The 23399-nt window shown below is 49.3% G+C and overlaps 1 protein-coding gene across 1 annotated transcript in view; it reads right to left on the bottom strand.

Moving 5' to 3' along the window:
• The window catches only part of BMERB1 (bMERB domain containing 1), a 133533-nt gene that overhangs the window by 3437 nt on the left and 106697 nt on the right, over positions 1–23399 (bottom strand). The window contains exons 3-5 of the mRNA XM_077773234.1: positions 9852–9925; positions 3599–3713; positions 754–836 (exon numbers count right to left, since the gene is read on the bottom strand). Coding sequence (XP_077629360.1) covers positions 754–836; positions 3599–3713; positions 9852–9925 — 272 coding nt within the window. The remainder of the gene's footprint in view (positions 1–753; positions 837–3598; positions 3714–9851; positions 9926–23399) is intronic.

Genomic DNA, 23399 nt, shown 5'->3' with positions numbered 1-23399 from the left:
CCGTTGTCGCTTTTATATGCTAATGGACGCAGGCATCAAACAGAGGGCCAGATATGCAGCATTTCCCAAACTGATTTCACACGGAACCCTTTTTGCTCTGAGCATCAACAGAGGCCAGAGCTCCCTGAGCCTCAGCTCCCACCTTTTGGCCTCAGTGGCCACACAACTCCTTCTAAGAAACCCACCAAGCCAGGGAGACTGGGTGGCTCAGTCAGGTAAGTGTCGGACTTCGGCTCTGGATATGATCTTGTGGCTTGTGGGTTCGAGCCCCGCATCGGGCTCTGTGCTGACAGCGCAGAGCCTGGAGACTGCTTCAGACTGTGTGTGTGTCTCTCTCTCTGCCCCTCCCCCGCTCACACACACACACACCCCCTCTCTCCCTCTCTCTCTTAAAAATAAAATCCACCAAGCTTGTGATTGGTAAGGGGACACTGCTCCCACGACCAGCGGCACCGTTTGCAGAACCCAGTGCAGAATGACAACGCGGGGTCCCTTGTTCCCAAACAATTAAGAATCTCAAGAGAGCAACAGCAGAACATGGAAGTGAGCACAGCGCCCCCTTCCGGGCATCGGGGCCTGCGCAACTTGACAGGTGGCTTGCCCACGAAGCTGGCCCTGCCTGCTCCCGTCGGGCGGGTACCCAAGGCTGCTCTCTAGAAAGCATTTTGTTGTTCCCCCTCTGGCTCCCGGAACTCTTTCAAACCTCCTTTTCTCTTGGATGGGGCAAGGAGGAGGGATAACGAGTGCACTCACTGGCTGGAGATTTGGTTACTTTATCTAGAGGTTTTAACTTGATTCGCAGGAAATCCGCCATTTCCTTGTCTTCTTCTTGCTCCCTGTGGACACAGGGGTGTAAAGACAAGAGAAAGGTAAATTAAGCAAGGAAGCATTGAGGAGCCGAGGGAATGAGGCAAAAGGTTAAGTGCGGAGACCATGTCTCAGGCTTCGTGGTTGGGGCATATGTGTTGCGTGTTGGGTGCGGGGGGTGTGATGTGTATTATGTGTGGCTGGTGCATGTGTGTTGCATGTTGGGTGCGGGAGGTGTGATGTGTATTATGTGTGGCTGGTGCATGTGTGTTGCATGTTGGGTGCGGGAGGTGTGATGTGTATTATGTGTGGCTGGTGCATGTGTGTTGCATGTTGGGTGCGGGAGGTGTGATGTGTATTATGTGTGGCTGGTGCATGTGTGTTGCATGTTGGGTGCGGGAGGTGTGATGTGTATTATGTGTGGCTGGTGCATGTGTGTTGCATGTTGGGTGCGGGAGGTGTGATGTGTATTATGTGTGGCTGGTGCATGTGTGTTGCATGTTGGGTGCGGGAGGTGTGATGTGTATTATGTGTGGCTGGTGCATGTGTGTTGCATGTTGGGTGCGGGAGGTGTGATGTGTATTATGTGTGGCTGGTGCATGTGTGTTGCATGTTGGGTGCGGGAGGTGTGATGTGTATTATGTGTGGCTGGTGCATGTGTGTTGCATGTTGGGTGCGGGAGGTGTGATGTGTATTATGTGTGGCTGGTGCATGTGTGTTGCATGTTGGGTGCGGGAGGTGTGATGTGTATTATGTGTGGCTGGTGCATGTGTGTTGCATGTTGGGTGCGGGAGGTGTGATGTGTATTATGTGTGGCTGGTGCATGTGTGTTGCATGTTGGGTGCGGGAGGTGTGATGTGTATTATGTGTGGCTGGTGCATGTGTGTTGCATGTTGGGTGCGGGAGGTGTGATGTGTATTATGTGTGGCTGGTGCATGTGTGTTGCATGTTGGGTGCGGGAGGTGTGATGTGTATTATGTGTGGCTGGTGCATGTGTGTTGCATGTTGGGTGCGGGAGGTGTGATGTGTATTATGTGTGGCTGGTGCATGTGTGTTGCATGTTGGGTGCGGGAGGTGTGATGTGTATTATGTGTGGCTGGTGCATGTGTGTTGCATGTTGGGTGCGGGAGGTGTGATGTGTATTATGTGTGGCTGGTGCATGTGTGTTGCATGTTGGGTGCGGGAGGTGTGATGTGTATTATGTGTGGCTGGTGCATGTGTGTTGCATGTTGGGTGCGGGAGGTGTGATGTGTATTATGTGTGGCTGGTGCATGTGTGTTGCATGTTGGGTGCGGGAGGTGTGATGTGTATTATGTGTGGCTGGTGCATGTGTGTTGCATGTTGGGTGCGGGAGGTGTGATGTGTATTATGTGTGGCTGGTGCATGTGTGTTGCATGTTGGGTGCGGGAGGTGTGATGTGTATTATGTGTGGCTGGTGCATGTGTGTTGCATGTTGGGTGCGGGAGGTGTGATGTGTATTATGTGTGGCTGGTGCCTGTGGGTTGCATGTTGGGTGCGGGTGGTGTGATGTGGATTATGTGTGGCTGGTGAATATGTGTTGCATGTTGGGTACGGGTGGTGGGATGTTGTGTATTATGTGTGGCTGGTGCATGTGTGTTGCGTGTTGGGTGTGGGTGGCACTGGTACGCTGTGTGTTGTGGGTGGCTGGGGCATACACGTTGCTCTGTGTTCTGTGTGGGTGGTGCATGCGTGTTGTTGCGTGTTGTGCGTACATGGTGTGCACACGTTGTGTTTGATGAACTTGCTCAGGACCCCAGACACGTATCAACAGTGGAGCGGCTGTCTCCCTGGACTGAGGTGAGACCCCAGCACAGGAGCATCGGCAGGGACCTTGTGAGACTCAGCCTCTGCTGAGGGTTCAGCGAGCTGAGTAACACCCCTCCTGACCCTGCACCTTTGAGTCACCCTAGACATCTGTGCTCCCACGGGGCACGTGCCCAGTGTCTGAAAGCAAGTCACCCGAACTCTTCAAAGGGTGACCAGGAACGAAGTCAGCGTTCCTCAGCTTGGCTGAGCCAGGCAAGGTGCGTTCCAGGCCACGGAGGACCCAGGGGGACACAGACGATAAAGAGGAAGTTGCCTTCTGGGTTGAAGGAGGCCCTGGGAGCCTTCGCCTTGCAGAGGGCTCCAAAGGCCTTGCTCCAGGACAAAAAATATTCCAGAATCATCTTTTCTATGTGGAGCCTCCTCAGGGGACTGCAGTGCACCAGGGCTCCAGAGCCCACAGATTTCCAGATAAAGTGGCAGGTGCATTTGCAATAGGAGACCCCTGAGGTCTAGGAAGGGGGCGCTGCGGCCACCAAGGGGAGAGTAAAGAACAAAGCTGGGAAGTGGAGCGGACAGGAAAGAAAGCACGTCAGTACAGGGGACAGGATTTCTGCAGAAACCCAGTGGAAGTTTCCGGAAGTTGCCTTGATGAACGGTTGGCCTTGGGAGCAAGGTCAGTGAAGAGCCTGGGTAGAAAGCTCTGCCACGTGTTATGTGACGTAATCCCCTCCCGGTCACCTCCTCGAGTAACACTGACTTAACACCCCAGGTCATTGCAAGTCTTTTTTGGAGCTGGATTCCAATTTCCTTTGAACATGAAAACAGGTCCTCAGCCCACAAGGCTGGCGGTTCATTGGGATCCAGTGTTTGGGAGCATCTGACGTGACCACAGCCGTCAGGCCAGGCTGGGAGTCCTTGCAGCGGAAGGTGGGTTGGGGGGGATGCCGAGCCTCGAGGCCTGCCTTGCAGCAGCCGGGTGCGCGGGGACTGAGCCCGCACTCACCTTAACCGCTCCACCTCTGCATCGTCCACCAGAAAGTCTCTCTTCTGCACCAGCTTGTGGATCTTCTGGATTAGCTCATCCTCTCTCTGCTTCTGCAGCTTGGTCTTTTCTTTTTCTGGGAAGGAGAAAACACCAGCAAAGAAAACAGTCAAGTGGCTCTGCTCAAAGCACGGGAGTCCAGGGGCCAGGGTTAGAATCCTGACTCTACCGGGTCACTCGCTGGGGGAACCTGAAGAAGCAAGTGGACTTCCCCAAGCCTCAGTCTCGTCTCCTGTAAAAACACACGGCGTGCCTGAAGTGCAGTGGCGTCAAGTACATGGCTTAGCAGAGAGCCTGGCTCGTGGGGAGCACTCCGTAAAGGGTAACGATATAAGTCGGGTCCCGCACAGGGCAAAGGGCTTGGGGGGCTCGGGCTGGGGTGCAGAGGGAACTGCTCTGCCGCCAGGGCAAGCTGATCTGCAGATGGGAATCAGCCACGCTGATGGCAGCCCCGTCCCAGAAACCCAGCGCTAGAAGGCCAAAGAGAAATCCAAAGACCCAGGGCTGGAGATGATAACTGAGAAAAGTAGGAGAGCACAAACTTCCACCCTGCTTTGGCTCCCTCTGTTCAGACCCCTTCAGAAGAAAAAACATAGGGGGCAGCTGGTCTACAGGCACCACCCACCTGCCCACAGGCACCACCCACCTGCCTCTAAGTACCACCCACCTGCCACCAGGCACCACCCACCTGCCTCAGGGCACCACCCACCTGCTTGCGGGCACCACCACTCAGCTTGGTGATATGGTCCTTTGGCTTGCCAACGTCACCCACCTACCTGCCAGTGGGAACCGCCAGCTCGCCAGCTTCACCCCCCGCTTGCTGGCACCACACACCTGACTCCTAAGCTCTCCCCGTGCTTACCAACAGGACTCTCTGACTCCCTTATCATCCCCTCCAGCAACCTCCTTAGCCCAGGCCATCTCTTCCTGGACCATGTGTGCTCTCCTACGTGGTCTCCCTGGCCTGTCCCCATCCCCCATCCCCAACACGACTGTGAGCACCCACTGCAGAATCAGACGACCCTGGCTTGATGCCCTAGCTTCCCCTCTTCCTAGCTGTGTGACTCTGGGTATGTTTCTTAACCTCTCTGGGCAGCCAGTCTCTCAACACAGATAAACCTGAAGTTGCTACAGGTTTTTAAGAGAGAGAAACCAAGTAAAATAGCAGGCTCGCTGCTGCGTATGTAGCGAGGGCTCATGGACAGCCAGCTGCTCTTATTATAACCTATTATTTTACATCATCGCTGTTGTTTTAATGACTAAATGCCCACTTCTTTAATAGGTATGGGATCAGGTACAAAAGAAATAAATACTTATTTAAAGAAGGAAAAGAAATCTCACAGCATAAGTGAGCAAATGATAAGTGCTTCATAAACTGCAGCTATTATAGTCGTATTCCCATGAGTTTGTCATGTTCATTTAATCTGTTTCTTACCCTGATACTGGAGACGGGATCATCCTTTGTTGCCAGGGCCGTCCCGCGCACTGTAGGGTGTTTAGCAGCGTCCCTGGCCTCTACCCACTAGATGCCAGGAGTACCCCACCCCAGATGTGACACCCAAAAGTGCCTCTAGACATGGCCCAATGTCCCTTAGGGGGCAAAGTCACCCCTGGTTGAGAACCACCGCTTTAATCCTTTCTAACAACCCTATGAAGGTGTCCGAGGGGAAGGTGCCATGGCCTCTCCGGCCGGGTCTACGCATCCCCAGTGGCAGTGACGCCAGTGGAGGTGAGATGAGACTTCTTGGCTCGTCCCAGAGGGGCCCTCAAAGCAGGGAGGGCCCCCGGTGGTCTCCTCCACCAGCCACCTGCACCCACCAGGGGGCGCTGGTGGTGGTCTGACTCTGGCTGGAGAAACGTGGATTTCTTGGCCATTCAGTGATCTCTTTCCTCAATGCCTTTATTGATGTGTTGCTGGAGGCATTGATTCCCTCCCTCTACACTCAGCTTAATCCGTCTAGAAACCTGGCTCTGGTCCAGGGAATACACAGAAAGACTCAACGAGGATTCAGAGGAGAGGTGAGGAGGAAGTCAGGGGAAGAAAACTTTAATGTGTGAATTTCTGCCCAAAGGTGATTGGGAAGACTCGATTTCCTGGGGAATCAACGGGACCAGCATTACGGACCCGGGCTCTGTTGACAACTGGTCCTGTGACCTCATCCACCTGTGTTCCCCAGCCAGACACTCGATGGCATTTCGGGTGGAATGTGCTCTTCATGTGGGACTCCCCCTGCGCTACAGGTTTGAATGTCTCCGGACGCTGCCTACTGAGTACCAGTACTGACCTTGTCTTCATTTAAACTTTTGGTATTTTAGGCGGCGTCTGAGTGGCTGTCGGCTAAGCATCCGACTCTTGGTTTCGCTCAGGTCACGATCTCCCGGATAGAGCCCCGCATCTGACTCTGCACTCACTGTGAGCACAGAGTCTGCTTAGGATTCTCTCTCACCCTCCCCTGGCCCCTCCCCTGCTCCTTCTCTCTCTCTCAAAATAAATAAACGTTAAACAAAAAAAACCTTTGATATTTTGTTAATCGTGGAGTGGTGTGTGTGTGTGTTTGTGTGTGTGTGTGTGTTTGTGTGTGTGTGTGTGTTTGCGTGTGTGTGTGTGTGTGTGTGTATTTAGGTATTTTAAATATTGCATTAATATATAATTTGCCCTGATTATTGAATTTTTGTGCTCCAGCTGCCCTCCTGATCCCAGTTCTGTCCCTGGTTAGTCAGGAACTCCAGGACTATGTGAATCAAAGACCTTTGCTCCCACCCATTTCCACCTGTGTTCTAGAGGCTGCCACAGCCCCGACTGGAGCCCCTGTGGCCTGGGGTGACCCTGGCTGATCCAATGGTCACAAACTTCGCCTCAGTGGCTCCCACGTGTTCTGCTGAGCCAACGGCGGGCTCAGAAATCCTTCTTCCTAAGATAGAGAAGGCGACCTACGTTAGGCCCGTCAGAGTTCTCCTGGGAAGATGAAAATTAGGGCACAGAGGCTGTGATAGTTGGACTTTTGTGTTGGAAGATCATGGGAAGGAGACAGGAGTGGCCTTACTTAGTGTGTGTGCTAGAGGGAGAAAATGGGGCCTGAATCCAATATGGAGGGAGAGAGAGAGAATGAAACAGAGAGGGAGGGAACGTTCCCACAACTTTCCTGTTTCTGACTCCAGATCCTTGCGAGGATGGGGTGAGCTTCATGCTGGTATTGGGTTGAATGGTTTCCCACCCACCAAAATGTCATATCTACCCTGTTTGGAAATAGGATCTTTGGGGCGCCTGGGTGGCTAAGTCGGCTGAGTGTCTGATTTTAGCTCAGGTCATGATCTCATGGTTCATGAGTTCAAGCCCCACACTGGGCTCACTGCTATCAGCCTGTCAGCTCAGAGCCCGCTTGGGATCCTCTGTCTCCCTCTCCCACTGCCCCTCCCCCACTTGCGCTCTCCCAAAAACAAATAAATATTTTTTAAAAAAACTTTATAAAAGAAATAGAATCTTTGCTGGGATAATTAGTTGAGATGAGGTCATACGTATTAGAGTGAGCCCTAAATCCAATGACTGGTGTCCTTGTGAGGAGAGGAGAGGACACACAGATGTACAGGGAAGAAGCCATGGGATGACAGAAGCAGAGACAGGAGCAAGTCAGCCACAAGCCAAAGAAGGCAGCCACCAGGAGCCAGAAGAAGCAAGGAAGGAACGTTCTAGAACCTTCGGAAGGAGCATGGTCCAGCTGACGCTTTGCTTGCGGACTTGCGTCCTCCAGAACCGAGAGAGAATAAATCTATGTTGATCCGTGGCACTAAGTTGGTGGGAATTTGTTAGAGCAGCCACAGGAAGCTGAGACAATGGCCTGGGGCTCCGGGAGCCTCCCTGGTCCTTCTAAGCCTGCTGAGTGCTTCCCTAAGCCTGGGTGCGTTTTCTCTGCCGGATACAAAGCGCGGCAGCGGACCCGGCCTGCTGGGTCCCACCCTGGCTGCTCCTCATAATCACATGAGGTTTTAAAACATGACCAGTGCCAGAACCCCACACCCACTGAATCGAGTTTCTAGTAGGTGATGCCTGACCATTGCTGTTTTTTTCTCCCTTCTTTTACTGCTTTATGTTTGAAATTTAACTTCCTGGGGTACAGTTTGATGGTGATATAATTCACATGCCATTACAATTCCCCCCATTGAGATGTGCAGCCTCACCACAGCCAATTTTAGGACAGTTTGATCGAGGCGCCTGGGTGGCTCAGTGGGTTAAGCGTCTGACTCTTGATTTCGGCTCAGGTCATGATCCCAGGGTTGTGGGATCGAGCCCCGTGTTGGGCTCTGTGCTGACAGCACGGAGCCTGCTTGGGATTCTCTCTCTCCCTCTCTCTCTGCCCCTCCTCTGCTTGCATTCTCTCTCTCAAAATACATAAATAGATTTGAAAAAGAACAGTTTAATCACCTAGAAGAGAAAGCCGGACCCCACTTGCTGTCACCCCACACGCCTGGCACCTGTGAGTGCTGCCTAGAGGGACGGCGCCTGAAAGATGCTGGGCCCCCGCCGCACACGCCGCCAGCAGGATGGGGATGTACCCAGCGCAACTACACTGCATTCACCGTCTCACAGTGTGCAGCCACCACGTGAGGGTGGCATTACTGTCTTCACGTGGCAAACCAGGAATGTGAGCCTCGGAGAAATGAAGATGCTGCCTCAAGCTCACCCGTCCGGTCAGCCTGGATTCAAACCCAGATCACGGGACTCTGGCGGTTCTCAGATGGGTGGCTGTTTGGCACCTCCCTGCCGGGTTGTATTTGGCAACACCTGGAGACAGTTTTCGTTGTCACGACTGCAGGGGAGATGCTAATGGCACCGAGTGGGTAGAGGCCAGGGGTGCTGCGAACACCCTACAGCGCACAGGACAGCCGCCCGCCACCCCCACCCCAGCAAAGGAGGGCCTCCCCGAGGCCAAGGCAAGGCTCCTGAGAACAGAGTTGTGTCTTTGCGGCCCATACACATTCCCTATGCATCTGCCAGGTCAGCCTTGCATCTAACCCAGCCTGGGTGGCCAGGGACACGGGGCCAAATCAGCTATGACCTGAAGGAATGGTAGGGGTGTGTGTGTGTGTGTGTGTGTGTGTGTGTGTGTGTGAATCTGGACTTAACTCCAAACTCTGAAGCAAAACAACACTTTCCAACGCAAAACATGCCAAAGCAGACAGGATAGTATATTAAACAAGATTTGGTAATTTTTTTTTTAAATACCACTTTTCTCATGAACTATTTGTGGATTTAGAAAAGACAATTCTGGTTCATAAAAAGGTACTTAGGTAAAAAGGTAATAGGTTTATTAGTGTCATTTTAAAATGAATTAATATATAAATACGTTACAGGGATGGGTAGGAATGCGTTCAGTTACTGACAGTAACGACAGGAATAATTTGTTGAGCGCCTGTTATAGGGTGCGAGCTGTGCTTAGCACCGTATGGTTTTTTTCCGTCAGTCCGTCCCACAATGACCCTCCAAAGTAGATACCACTACTGTCCCAGTTGACAGGTGATGAAATTGAGTTTTAGTGGAGTAACTTGCTGGAGGTCATGTCATTAATAATCAACAGATCGAGGTTGGAACCCCAAAGTCAGAGCTTGTAAAAACACCAAAGTTTACCTGCCCCCAAACAGAATAGTAATAGGAACAATTGTTAATACTTACCGAACTTTTGGAGCACCTGGGTGGCTCATTCGGTTAAGCATCTGACTTTGGCTTAGGTCATGATCTCACGGTTCGTGACTTCAAACCCCACATTGGGATCTCTGCTGTCAGCACGGAGCCTGCTTTGGATCCTCCGTCTCCCTCTCTCTCTGCCCCTCCCCCGCCCCTCTCTCAAATAAATAAACGTTAAAAGAAATACTTACTGGACTCTTACTTTGCACCAGATATGAAGCTAGGCTCATGGCTCGCAATGTTCTGTGCATCACAATGAGATTTATACCCAATGAGTTAAGAGCTATGACTACTCCTACCCCATCTTCGGAAGAAGGGAAATTGAGTCTCAGATAAAGTGACTTTCCCAAGGTCAAAGAGAGACTCCGAGTTAATACTTGAACCTGGATCTCCCTGACGTGGAGCCCTGCACTGCAAGAATGAGGCTGTGGTAGAAGAGGAGATAAACTGTCTTCCAGACCTAAGGGGCACAGACGGAGCTGGCCGGAGGACTCGGAGCGGCTCCGGAACCAGGCTGGAGTCTCACGCGGTTACCTGGGATGGCGACCAAGTTCTGCAGCTCCTGTTTGAGGTCCATAATGTCGTTGCAAAGCTGGATGTCGTCCATCCTGGGGAAACAGGACACCACACCACGGCAGTTTACATCGACAGAACATTCTACACCCTGAGCAGCACCTGGTTTAAACAAAGGGTTTGGGGGCACGGGTTGTCCTTTGTCAAGGCCACACATGCTTCCTCAAAAGAAGAAGAACAAAACGTGCCTATTATCACCCTACTTCGAAATGATCAATCACTGTTAATAACACCTTGATGGAATTCCTGTCTTCACATCCTTGCTCACGCTGCAGGTTCCGTGTTTTCTTTTATCGGCTATGTTTAACAATTTTAAGCATTATAGAAATTCACAATATAGGGAAAGTCACCCTGAGTCCTTTAGAAAAAAAAAAACATTATCAACAGTTTGGCATATATTCCTCTAGATTTTAAAACATGTTTATGCTTACACTATAAGTTACAACACCATTGTTATTATACAGACACGTTTTGCAATATTTTTTAAGTTAATGGTGTATCTTAGGCATTTTTCCATGTCCGTACATGCAAATCTCATTAAAAAATTTTTTTTAAGTTTATTTATTGTTGAGAGAGAGACAGAGCGTAAGCAGGGGAGAAGCAGAGAGAGAGGGACACGCAGAATCCAAAGCAGGCTCCAGGCTCCGAGCCTTCACCAAAGAGCCTCGCAGGAACCTACGAACCATGAGATCATGACCTGAGCCAAAGTCAGATGCTTACGAGGCAGCCCTAGTTTTTAATGGCTGTATAGTATTCCATTATATTGCTATACGGTAGGTTATATAACCATTCCCCTATACACAGACATCTGGGTTGTTTCTAGGATAAATTCCTAGACATCCATAAATTCCTAGAAAAATTAATTCCTAGAAATGCAATCGCTGGGTCAAGTTACACCAACACTTGCATATTTATTTATTTATTTATTTAGAGAGTGGTTGCGCATGAGTGGGGAAGGGACAAAGGGAGAGAAAGAGAGAGACTCTTAAGCAGGCTCTAATGCAGGGCTTCACACAGGGCTAGATCCCATGACTATGAGGTTATGACCTAAGTCAGAATCAAGAGTCTGACACTTAAACAACTGAGCCACCCACGCACCTCAGCCCTCGCATTTTAATTAGGAACTTCCAAATTGCCCTCCAGAGGGATTGTGCCTGATATTCCCACCAAGAGGGTGAAAGGACAGTCACTCATGTGACCTTAGCCCTCAGGCTGCATATACAATTTTGCATTATGTATTATAGTTTTGTAGGTGTGCTAGAATATTAGCTTATGTTATTGTAAATAATGCATGTACTAGATACCTGGAATTTCAGCAAGTCGATTTATAAGGGCTGCTATGATTTTTTTAAATGTTTATTTATTCACTTATTTTTAGAGGGAGAGAGAGGGTGGGAAAGGGACTGAGAGAGAGAGAGAGAGAGAGAGAGAGAATCCCAAGCAGGCTCCATGCTGTCAGCACAGAGCCCAACATGGGGCTCCATCCCCTGAACCATGAGATCATGACCTGAGCTGAAATCAAGAGTCAGACGCTTAACCAACTGAGCCATCCAGGTGCCCCAGGTTGCCCTTATCTTGATTACTTAGGTGGGGCTTTCAGGCTGGGTTTTTTTTTGGGGGGGGTGCTATTTTAGCCACTGTTGGGTACACATGGATTCATGTAAGGCGTTTTCTTTGTGTTGGATTATGTGGAGTGGGGGCCACGGATTCTTAGACATGGCATCACGGAGTACAAAGGGCTAGACATGGCTACGGCTGTTGAGATATATTTTTAAATTGCTTCCCTGTATGGCATGGAGGGGCTGTGCCTTCGTTCTGCAGGTCTTTATTGAGCATTTCCCGGGCCCACCAGTGATGCGGGCTCCAAGCATGCAGCAGCTCCCTCTGTCCCCATGAGCCGAACTTAGGTGACAGGGGGTGACCACATACCTAATAGAATGTCACATGCTGTGAAGAAGAGTAAAGAGAGACGTTGGGGACTGGGTGGCCAGTTTGAACACACCATCCTACTACCCCAGGGCAAGAGAGAGGGGAGCATCCATGTTCTCGAAAGACTCAACTGAGTCCCCTTAGCAAGTGGGAGCAGGTCCACTGATCTTTCCGCCTCCCTGCGTGGGTCCTCTGCCACCATTCAGAAGTGCCATCCACACACCAGCCTGGGGCTCCCTGCTCTTTGCTGGGTGAGAATCGCCCGTCCTGCCCCCTCCAATTCCAGCTCCCGGCTTTCAGGACAAGCCACAGGCTCATAGCCCCCTTGCCAGAGGCCCTCCAAACATTTGTCAGGCGCTGCCCGAAAATGTCCTAGCATGTGGCAGCTGCATCAAGTGAGCGTGGGGGCTTGCCAGAAGGGCACAGCCTGTTCCCATGGGCTCCTAGCGGCCAGTGTTCAACTGGCGGTGCTCCAGAATCCTCCACTCAGCTGCAGAGATCAGGCTACATCGGCCACTCTAATGAGGATGCTTTTGGTCCCCGGGGATGTTAGGCAATGTCTGGAGACACTGGGCATGTGTGGCAATTGCTGCTGGCATCTACTGGGTAGAGTCTAGGGACGTTGCTAAACATCCCACAGGGCACAGGACAGCATCTCAGTGGAGAATCATCCGGTCCGAAATGTCAGTCACACTCACGTTGAAAAATCTTGAGTTATAACCACAGAATTGAGATAGGCCCCGGACTGATCGTTTTCAATAGTTGAAAGAAGGAAAGGCAGAGAGAGGAACTGAAGAGAGACAGGCAGTGGTCAGAGCAAGAGCCCTGGCCCCAAACCTCTCTAGTTCAAAGAGGTCATGCACCAGCGACTTAACCTCTCTGAGTCTCGCTCTCCTCATTTTTAATTTTTTTTAAAGTTTATTTATTCTGACAGAAAGAGAGAGAGAGATCATGAGTGAGTAGGGGAGGAGCAGAGGGAGAGAGGGAGAGGGAGAATCCCAAGCAGGATCTACTCGCTGTGAGCACAGAGCCTGACATGGGGCTCAAACCCACAAACTGGGAGATCATGACCTGAACCAAAATCAAGAGTCGGACGCTTAGCCAACTGAGCCACCCAGGCACCCCTCCTCATTTTCAAAATGGGTATGATAACAGTCCTGCTTCCCAAGATGATTCTGTGTGTCAAGTGCTGAGCATGTGACTGGGCCACATAGAATAAAAGGCTCAGTCACTGAGATCTATTACAATTATTAGCTATGACAAAGCAGGGAGAAAAAGAGGGAAATGATGCTGGGGAAATATGTGACACAGGGAGCTAACATCTTCCACCTTGAAAAAGAATAATAATCTTTATTGGTTGTACTCTTCCATATAAAAGTTTTTTAAGTTTATTTATTTGAGAGCGAGAGAGAGAGCACGAGCAGGGGAGGGGCAAAGAGAGAGGGAGAGAGAATCTCAAGCAGGCTCCACGCCATCAGTGCAGAGCCCGACGTGAGGCTCAAGCCCATGAACCCTGAGATCATGACCTGAGCTGAAATCAAGAGCCGGATGCTTAACCAGCTGAGCCATCCAGGCGCCCCTCTATAAAAGTTTTAAAATAAATTCTGATCTGATTGTAGAACAGAGCCCTGCTCGCTGCAGAGTTTTTGGAAAGTACAAATGAGTACCAAGAAGGAACCTAAATTATGCATGACCTTCACCTCCTGCGTACCCAGAGGACACTGTTCTGCTCTGAGTGTCTCCTTGTAGCTCATGCCAGTCCTTTTTCTGCTGGGAGCTGCACCAGCCTCACTGGATGACAGTCACAGCGAGGAAATGGCAGTGTTTGCACAGCTCCTGCCATGAAAAATGAAAACTGGTATCTCCTTCTGCTACTACTGGCTCATGTTGGAAATGAGCCTGCTGGTATTGACCAGGCCTCACAATATTCTAGATCAGACCGATATTCCCCACACAGATTGCTCATAAGGAAAAGCATATTCCTGCCTTTTCAAAAGAGACTTCAGATGAAAGCACTGTGGAAGATTGTCAAAAGGCTCTTCTACAAGCCTTGCATATCCAAGACTTACATAATAAAGGGGGCTAAGAACACAAGAGTTACAATTGAGTCTGGCCCTGAGACTGAGAGCCTAATTTAGAGTTAAGGACGGATATCCACCCCCATCCAATTGTTTCTCCTGGGAGCACCACACCCCCCCAAGGCATTTGTGATCAGTATTTGGAGTGACTTATTCTGGCAAAATGCTGATTGCACCTTGTGAAGGAACCTATTGAGGAACTTTTTCTTTTGTGATTATGGGAGCAAACACTGTGTTTCCTGAAAGACCTGTTTTTCTTGATACTTTGCCTTAAACAAGCTATTGACCCCTGCCCACAAAGAACTAACTTCACTCTTTTTATGCTAAAAACATTGTCTTATATGCTAAAGATACCTTCCTTCCCCATAGGATAACCATCCAAATCACCTACCTCCATCACTATTGATAAAGGTTATGCAGGAGTCTTCTACAAATCTGTGTTCTGGGAGATTCTTACATATGAAAGAAGTTTGTCATCAGAAATCTTTGTCTAAGGCAAATGCCACTTCTGTGCCATCCCCCAAACACTTAATTATAAAATAAAGCTGAGCCCCAGTCAGAGCAGAGATGCCTGCCTGGTGACCAGAAAGATTTTCGGGGCTCTCTCACCCCTCCCTCGCTGAACCGTCCATCTTTCAGGGACCCCTGGACCCCACCGGAGCCGGCCTCCGACATTTTTCCTTTCTGTAACCCAAGTGTTAACAGAACACTTGCCCTGGGAGGTCTTAGTTCTCACTCTCTGTCCTTCTCAAAACTACGGTCAGCATGACTTTGAGTTCTCTCAACCACCTTCAAATCACCACCATTAACAAGGAAGGTGGAATTCTTCTCACAGTCTCATGGGAGCCTTGCTGCAGATCTTCATTATTAGATAGCACTATGGTCGTTCTCACGTTTCTTTCTTGCTACCAGCTTCCATCCCTTCTCTTTCTCTCCCTTCCTCTTCCACACATCTTGCGGCCAAAGGAGGAGCTCCCCTGTATCCCCAATCCCAAACAATTCACCTCTGGTCTTCAACTTACAAACCCCTGGTCGGCAAAACCCAAAGCCTGGTGGTTCCTGGAACATCCCACCAGGAAAGGAGCCTGTACCTTCAACCCGTCCCTGAGCTGTCTATCAGACTATTCACCTAAATAAAAATCAAGTCCTTCTCTGGAAGATGGAGCGATGAGTTCCGCCATTAAGGGAAACAAAAGGTCAACATTTCTTGAGCATTTACTATGTGCCAGGCATTGTCCTCAGCACTTTCTAAGCATAAACTAATCTAAATCCTCACAGCCATCCTGTGAGAGAGGGGTTGTTTTTATTTCCATTTCCCGGAAGAAGAAATGGAAGTCAAGCAACGTGCCCAAGAAGGCACCCTGGAAGGTGGCAGTTGGGGTTCAGCCTGAGCTCCTGCTCTTGATGGCTTCACCATGGTGTCCCCTCTCCATGTGGCTCCATGAGCTGCAGCCGACCTGGTTCGTGGCCCACTGAAACTGACCTTCACCCTCCATCTTCCTCTCAGAGCCCTGATTTGTTCAGGAAGCAGTGTCTTCAGCCCTCAAGAGAAGCCAGTTGTCTTCCTAAGCTCGGGCTGCTATAACAAAATGCCACAGATTGTGTGGCTTAAACAGCGAACACTGACTTCTCACAGCTCTGAAGGGCTGGGAAGTCCAAGATCAAGATGTCAGCCAATTCCATTCCCTGAGGGGACCTCCTTCCTGGTTTGCAGGTGGCCACCTTCTTGCTATATCCGCACATGGTGGAGAGAGATCATCTCTCTGGGGTCTATAGTGTAAGGCCCCTAACCCCATTCATGGGGGCTCCACCCCCATGACCGAAGTACCTCCCAAAGCTCCATCTACAAGTACCATCCCATTGGAGGTAAGGGCTTCAACGTATGAATTTGGTGGTGGGGATTGAGAGGACGGAATTCAGTCCAGATCAACAGGGATGGCAATCCCATTTGCTTTTTCTGGACATCCACTTGCCCAGGCTCTGCTGCAGCTGGAGGTAGCCATGACACCCACTTCCGGCCAATGAGACAGAAGAGGAAGTCTGCTTGGGAAGGCGGGGCTCCTGGGAAAGAGGAGTCTTGAGTTCTACCCCACTCCTAGTCCTAATGCAGCAGCCGTCTTGCTGCGGTGAGAGAGGTAAGGGGAAGTCGAGGAAACAGCCACCCTGCTGACTCTCAGACCACCTGCATCTGGAATCCCTGTTAAGAAAATATTAAATATCCTTACGATTTAAGTAGAGTGACCAATGGTCTCGGTTTGCCTGGCACTGTCCCAGTTTTAGTACTGAAATTCTGATGTCCCGGAAAACTCCTCAGTCCCAGGCAAACCAGGACCATTGGGTACCTTCGATTTAAGACACTATTAATCGAATGTTCTGTTACTTGTAGCTGAACACATCTTCAGTGACACATGTGTGCGGATACATGCACTTTTAATAAAACATACGTACGCTCATTGCAAGCATCATAGCATGACAAATTTCAATGCCATTAAATAACACTGTTAAGAAAGCATTTCAGTGATTTGTGCAAACCATTTTTTAAAGCTTGGCTGGAACTTCTGAATAAGCCACACTAGTCCAGTTCTCTATGGGAATAGAGCTGAGCCCTAGAAATCAAACTCTGCTGCTGCCAGCTCATAGCGAGAGAGAGAGAGAGAGAGAGAGAGAGAGAGAGAGAGAGAGGTATGGCATCTCCAAGAAGCTGATTAATGCAAGAGGGAAAAGAAGCCTGCCTGTGTCCTTCTGTGTCCCAGCTTTTCATGCTGCTGGGATGGTGGAGAAAATTCGTCATTTTACCAGCTCTGGATGGGGACAGGTAATCATGCTCAGTCAGAATAGTACAGCTGCTTTACAAAACATCTTTGGCAATGACATGGTCTGGAGCCTAATGGGAACCTAGCAGAGACCACAATGGGAAGGTAGAAGCAGACTGACAGAGGAAAGACTTGACTTTTAAACATAACATTTAACCGGCTCCTTCTTTTATAAATCGTGGCTGCAGTAGTGTTCTTGGGATGGGTGAGAAGTAACATCCATCCAGAGATGAAGCACTGGGTGGAGCGTGAGGAGCCTGAGCCTGGACCCCAGCCGAAGGCCCACTACAAACCTCTCCTGTGACTAAACGAGAAAATCTGGTTTTCTCTACAGTCTACACTTCTGATACCAAATGTGTGCAATGTTTGTCCACACCGACCAGTTCTCCAAATCTTGGTGGACCCTGACTGGCTGTCCTATAGTTTAACGCAATTCTGACACTCACTGCCTGGGGTCACCACAGACTCCAAGGTTAAGGGCTTCAGTCCCTTAAGACCGCCCCTGCTTCAGATGCCAGTCACAAGCCCGGGTCACCTGAACTTCTGACCAACTGGCCATACATCGGGGGTTCCTGTGACCCCTTCCTCAGGTTCAACACTTTGCCAGAACTGCTCATAAAATTCAGGGAAACATTTTCATTTGCTGGTTTATTATAAACGATATCACCAAGGATACACACGAACAGCCTGAGGAAGAAGAAACACAGAGCAAGGTACGGGGAAGGGGCGTAGGAATTCATGCCCTCTCTAGGCTCTCCAAACATCATACTTTATTTATTTATTTTTTTAATATATANTTTTAAGTTTATTTATTTAGAGAGAGAGAGAGAGAGTGCAGGCAAGTGGAGCAGAGTCAGAGACAGAGGGAAAAAGCATCCACGCTGTTAGTGCAGAGCTAGATGAAGGGCTCAAACTCCCGAACCATAAGATCATGATGCAAGCCAAAATCAAGAGTCAGACGCTTAACCGACCGAGCCACCCAGGCATCCGAGTATGATCAATTCTTTAAAAAATTTTTTTTTTAATTTTTAAAGTTTATTTATTTATTTTCAAGGAGAGACAGAGAGAGTGAGTAGGGGAGGAGCAGAGAGAAGGGAAGAGAGAGAATCTCCTCACTGTAAGCACAGGGCCTGACATGGGGTCTGAACTCACGAACCGTGAGATCATGACCTTAGCAGAATCCAAGAGTCGGAAGCTTAACAGACTGAGCCACCCAGGCGCCCCCAATATGATCAATTCTTAAGTCAGCCTCCAGATCCTTTCCCTTAGTCTTTTTGGTGATCTGCCCCCCATCCTGCCATCTAGGGACCCCAGCCACCAGTCATCTTATTAGCATACAAGGAACCACTCTAATCACCCAGAAAATTACCAGAGTCTCATGTCAGGAACTTTGGTCAAAGACCAAATAGTAGAACAAAGGATGCTCCTAGCACCTCCCATCACTCAGGAAAGCACAGAGTTTCAGGAGCTTTGTGTCAGACACTGGGATCAGAGCCCAGACATATTTCTTAGTATACCACAGTGACTTTGGCCAAGTCACTCCTCCCCCAGGACCTGTTTCCTCACATGTCTGAAATAAGGGGTTCCCTGGGGCCATGTCCTGCGAGCACATGGAGGAAATAACATGCTTAGACTCAGCCAGACCTGAGTGAATCTCTCGGTTCCACGGTTCACTGACTGTACAACCTGGGCAGTGTGAGAAACAAGCCACCGCTCCAGTCAAAGGAGGGACTCCGGGCCTTGGAGCACAGTGAAGGGAGGCTTTAACTGATGATCCCGCAAGAGCGGGTGTCGCATGGACAGGCGCACTCGAGGCGATTACAGCAGACAACTTATCTCCAAACATGAAGTCCCTCCCCTGGTTTCTCATTGCCTGAGCACGACAGAGGTTACAGCCTTACCCAGATGTCGCCTATGTCCACGTAAGGCAAAAAGGAGTCTGATTGAAACAAAGGTATGATCCTTGAGATGACACAGAGATTTCAGTTCTTTGGCGCATGCTCATTGCAAAGCCCGTGAAAAATACACCCACGAAATGAGGAGAGGGAAGAAGAACCAGGAAGTAAAGTGTCTAAGGGTTTGGGACTCCATTGTGCTGGGGGATGGGGAAGAATGGTAGGGAAAATGGGGGGCGGGGGGATTTGTACATATTTCCAATAGGTTGTAAACCTATTGTTTAATATAATTTTTTAATGTTTATTCATTTTTGAGAGAGAGGGAGCAAGTGGCGGGGGAGGAGAGAGACACACACACAGTATCCAAAGCAGGCTTCAGGCTCTGTGCTGACTCGAACTCAGAGCCGTGAGATCATGACCTGATTGTTAACTAGACAGCACAGCTTTTATTGGTATTTCTGAAAATGAATCATCTCCCTTACTTCCCACATGCAGGTCCCTTCATTGCTCTGGGTCTCAGTGCTCTCACTAATACCTTCGTCTTGGGGTTGTGTGAGGATGAAATAAATAAGCTCACGGTATAGAGCAGGCAGCCTTGGGCTTGGCACGTGCGCGTAGCAGGTGCACGGGAAAAGGCAGCCTCTGACCACCCCTCCACCGCCCCTCCACCCTGGGCGGCTAGGTTGTCAGCTGGAAGACACTCCTAAAAAATCTTCATCAACATTCCCGCATCAAAGAATGAGTCTCACTCTCATGTGATATTTCCATTTCCTCAAACTGGCCAGGCGCTGAGATGACGAATGTGTGCATTTGCTTAGTGTTCTTGGATTAATGAGCTTAAATGCTAGCCCCGGGGGATAAAAAGTGCTGAGACATTTCCAGGGAGCCCCGGGTGGGCTCAGCCACCTCTCAGCATCCTGTTGGGGATCAAGGGACCAGAGAGGTGCCTGCCGAAGGCTTGGGGGCAACTTTGTGACGCATCACTGAAGGGCGAGCTGCCTGTTTGCTCCCCGTGAATTTGTTTATGGTCTGCGTGTTAACTGGCTTCTCCTTCACTTGTAACCAGATCTTCGTTCCTGAGATGCGACCTCCTGTTACCAAAAGAATGTCACCTCCCTGGAGCACAGATTACTCTGCTCTCCTCCAGAGCTTTCTACATTGTCTCTCTTTTGAGTCAAAGGCAATTACTAACCCTGAAAAACTCATCAAGGTGACCTGTGTGGTGTCTGTGCCCTTTTCTGTGTGTATGTCACATGTGACTTTAAAATTTACCTGAGGGGGCGCCTAGGTGTTGCAGTCAGTTAAGCGTCCGGCTTCAGCTCAGGTTTCTGGGTTCGAGCCCTGTGTCGGGCTCTGTGCTGACAGCCCGGAGCCTGGAGCCTGCTTCAGATTCTGTGTCTGTGTCTCTCTCTCTGTCCCTTCCCTGCTTGTGCTCTGTCTCAGTCTCTCAAAAATAAATGTTAAAAAAAATTTTTTTTTAATTTACCTGAAAAAATTAACAACAATATTGTTTAGTTTTGTTGTAGGCCTGGAAGGGTATTTCTGATCCTTTATTATATAAATATGCTTTATTTATATTCATTTTTATTTTTTTAAGTTTATTTATTTTGAGAAAGAAAGTGTGTGAGCAAGTGAAGGAGGGGCAGAGAGAAAGGGGGGAGAGACAATCCTGGGCAGGCTTCACACTGTCAACGCAGAGCCTGATGGGGGGCTTGAACTCACAAGCCAGGAGATCGTGAGCTGAGCCAAAGTCAGATGCTTAACCGACTGAGCCACTCAGGGGCTCTTTGTTATATAAATATGCTTTAAATTACAGCCTCCCTGTAGAAATGTCAGACGATATAGAAGCGTAATTGTAGTTGGGTTTTTTAATGATTCAGTCCTATCGGCACCAGGCTCCGTGCTAAGCATTTTACACAAACCATCTCAATTAATCCTCAGAGCAACCCGCTCAGGTGGGGACTCTTATTATCACCTGCCTGAAGATGCTGGGAACTTGCTCAAGGCCCCAGAGTAAGTGATAGGCATTTGAACCCAAGCAGCCTGATCTCCCCACTGTGAATACAAAAGTTCCATCCCATATGGTGGTGTGAGTCAGGGAAAACAGAGATCAGAGTAGTCGGTGGGGTGCTTGGGGGGCAGTTTTCTCAGCTTGAAGTGTCATAGGAGCCATCCTTGATGGTCAGGGAGAAGGGCACCAGGTACTCAGCCAATCGGGGAAACCCACTCCAACACTTAACTGTAAAACACATACCCGAGTATGTGGCAGTGAAAAGTGTCCCTGCATAGGACGCATTGGTGGGTCCGGATTCGGAAGGACGACCATGGGAGCCATCTTAGATTGTAGAGTGATAGCATGCACGACAATGTATCTATGAAAGGCAGTTTGGTAGATATGATGACTATATGTTTACATCAGGAAGAAAGGGCACCCTCACTCTGAGCTTTCTGGTTAAGGTGCTCAGGAGATTTCGTGGAAGATGGGTTTGTTCATGTAGCAGTGTTGACAAGCTACAGCCCACAGGCCAAATCCGACCCACTGTCTGCTTTGGTACATCTCACGAGGTAAGAATGGTTTTTACATTTTTAAATAGTTAGAAAAAAATAAAAAGAAGAATAAAATTTCCAGACACATGAAAATTATATGAAATTCAAAGATCCATGTCTATAAATAATGTTTTACTGGATCATAGCCATGCCCATCCATTCACGGGTCATCGGTGGCTGCTGTCGCTGTCAATGCAGAGGTGAGTATTGGGACAGAGACTGGATTCTCTATGGCCTGCCGAAGTCTCAAAGTTTTCCTAGCTGGCTCTCTGCAGAGGAATGTTGTGGGGTCCTGATTTTCAAGAAGAGCCGCACGTTAATCGGAGACTAATCCGGTTGCTGAGGCTGGAAGCGCTCTCACCTCATACAGATGAAGAGACCAGTGCTGAGAGAGGGGAATATTGATCACTGATGCATTGATTTGCTGATTTGTCTAATAAGTCAATCATCCAGAAAACATTTATTAAGAGCCTACTGTGCGCCGGTCTTCCTGACTCCATTTTCACTTGCACGAGGCACCACGAATTCAGGCCAGTCACGAAGGGTCCCGCTGCTTTCACGAAGGGTCCAGCTGGCTCTCTCCTCCACACTCTGGTGGGGAATTGGTCTGTGCCCAGTGCATAGACAGTTGGCCAACAGATTGCCTGCAGGCACCAGCCAATGCGGTCTGGCGGCTTCTGCAACCATATTCGTCCTGTGTGTCCTTTGTCTCTATTTAGTTTTTATGTTTTTAAATGTTTATTTATTTTTGAGAGAGAGACAGAGTGCGAGCAGGGGAGGGGCAGAGAGAGAGGGAGACACAGAATCCGAAGCAGGCTCCAGGCTCTGAGCTGTCAGCATGGAGCCCGATGCGGGGCTCGAACTCACAAACCATGAGATCATGACCTGAGCCGAAGTTGGACGCTCACCTGACTGAGCCACCCAGGTGCCCCTCCTTTGTCTCTTTAAAGGAGATACAAAGTTTTGCGATTTCATTTCTTATTTTGTGCTTATCCCTCAATCTCTTGCCAGGATAGAGCCTAGACTGAGGCACGTAAGTTGTTCCCTGGAGGGCTCAGCAAGTCAGGAAGAGGAGAGGGCTTCTGGCTCTGGGTTTCCCTAATCCCAGCCCTAAGGCCCTCGGCTGAGTGGCTCCCCAAGAATTAAAGACGTGGACGAAGATTAAGCTCCAAACAGGTGAGGACAGTAAGGAAGAAAAAGAAAGAGGAGGGGCACCTGGGTGGCTCTATTGGTTAAGTGTCCAACTTCGGCCCGGAGCATGATCTCGCAGTTCATGGGTTCAGGTCCTGCATCCAGCTCTGTGCTGACAGCTCAGAGCCTGGAGCTACTTCAGATTCTGGGTCTCCCTCTCTCTCTGTTCCTCCACTCATGCTCTGTCTCTCTCTGTCTCTTGAAAAATGAATAAATGTTAAAAATTTTTTAAAGAAGAAGAAGAGGAGGAGGAGGGAGAGATGGAGGAAGGAGAAGGGAAGAGAGAAAAGGAATCACTATAAATGCCCAATAATAACACATTAGTTCCATATATAATTTTCTACCCCTACCAAGACCAATTCCACGACTGTTACAAGCTATTGCTGGCTGGCCTCCAAGATTTTCTCGAGGGGACCCCTTGAGAAAATACAGCCAACGAAGAATAGATGACGTAAGACACAAAGGGGTTAGAGTTGCCAGATTTAGCGAGCAAAAGAACAGGGCACCCAATTATATTTGATTTTCAGATAAATATCGAATAGTTTTTATTTTTTAATTTTTTAATTTTTATTTTTTAGTATTTTTATTTATTTCTAGGAGAGAGAGAGAGACAGCATGAGCAGGGGAGGGTCAGAGAGAGAGACACACACACACAGCCTCTGAAACAGGCTCCAGGCTCTGAGCTGGCAGTCAGCACAGAGCCCGACGCGGGGCTCGAACCCACGAACCCCGAGATCATGACCTAAGCGAAAGTTGGACGCTTAACCGACTAAGCCACCCAGGCGCCCCTTGAATAGTTTTTAATATAAGGATGCCATCACGCAATATTTGGAATGTACCTGCTCTAAAAAAACATGATCTGTTGCTTATCTGAAATTCAGATTTACCTTGGTGTCCTGTGTTTTCTCTGGCTATCAAGATGGAGGCCAGAATTTCAGTATCAGCTTCGTTTTCTAAGCCCGGGGGAGGGGGGGTGTTCTGTGCTGGGGGAGGACGGAAGTCTTCTACAGGCTGCGGTGGTCCGAATAACACCAGCATCTCCTACACTTACCCCTC

The sequence above is a fragment of the Crocuta crocuta genome, unplaced genomic scaffold (assembly GCF_008692635.1).
Source record: "Crocuta crocuta isolate KB4526 unplaced genomic scaffold, BGI_CrCroc_1.0 scaffold16, whole genome shotgun sequence".
Lineage (NCBI taxonomy): Eukaryota > Metazoa > Chordata > Mammalia > Carnivora > Hyaenidae > Crocuta > Crocuta crocuta.
The sequence above is the reverse complement of the archived record's forward strand: the minus strand, read 5'-3'. Positions and strand labels throughout refer to the sequence as shown.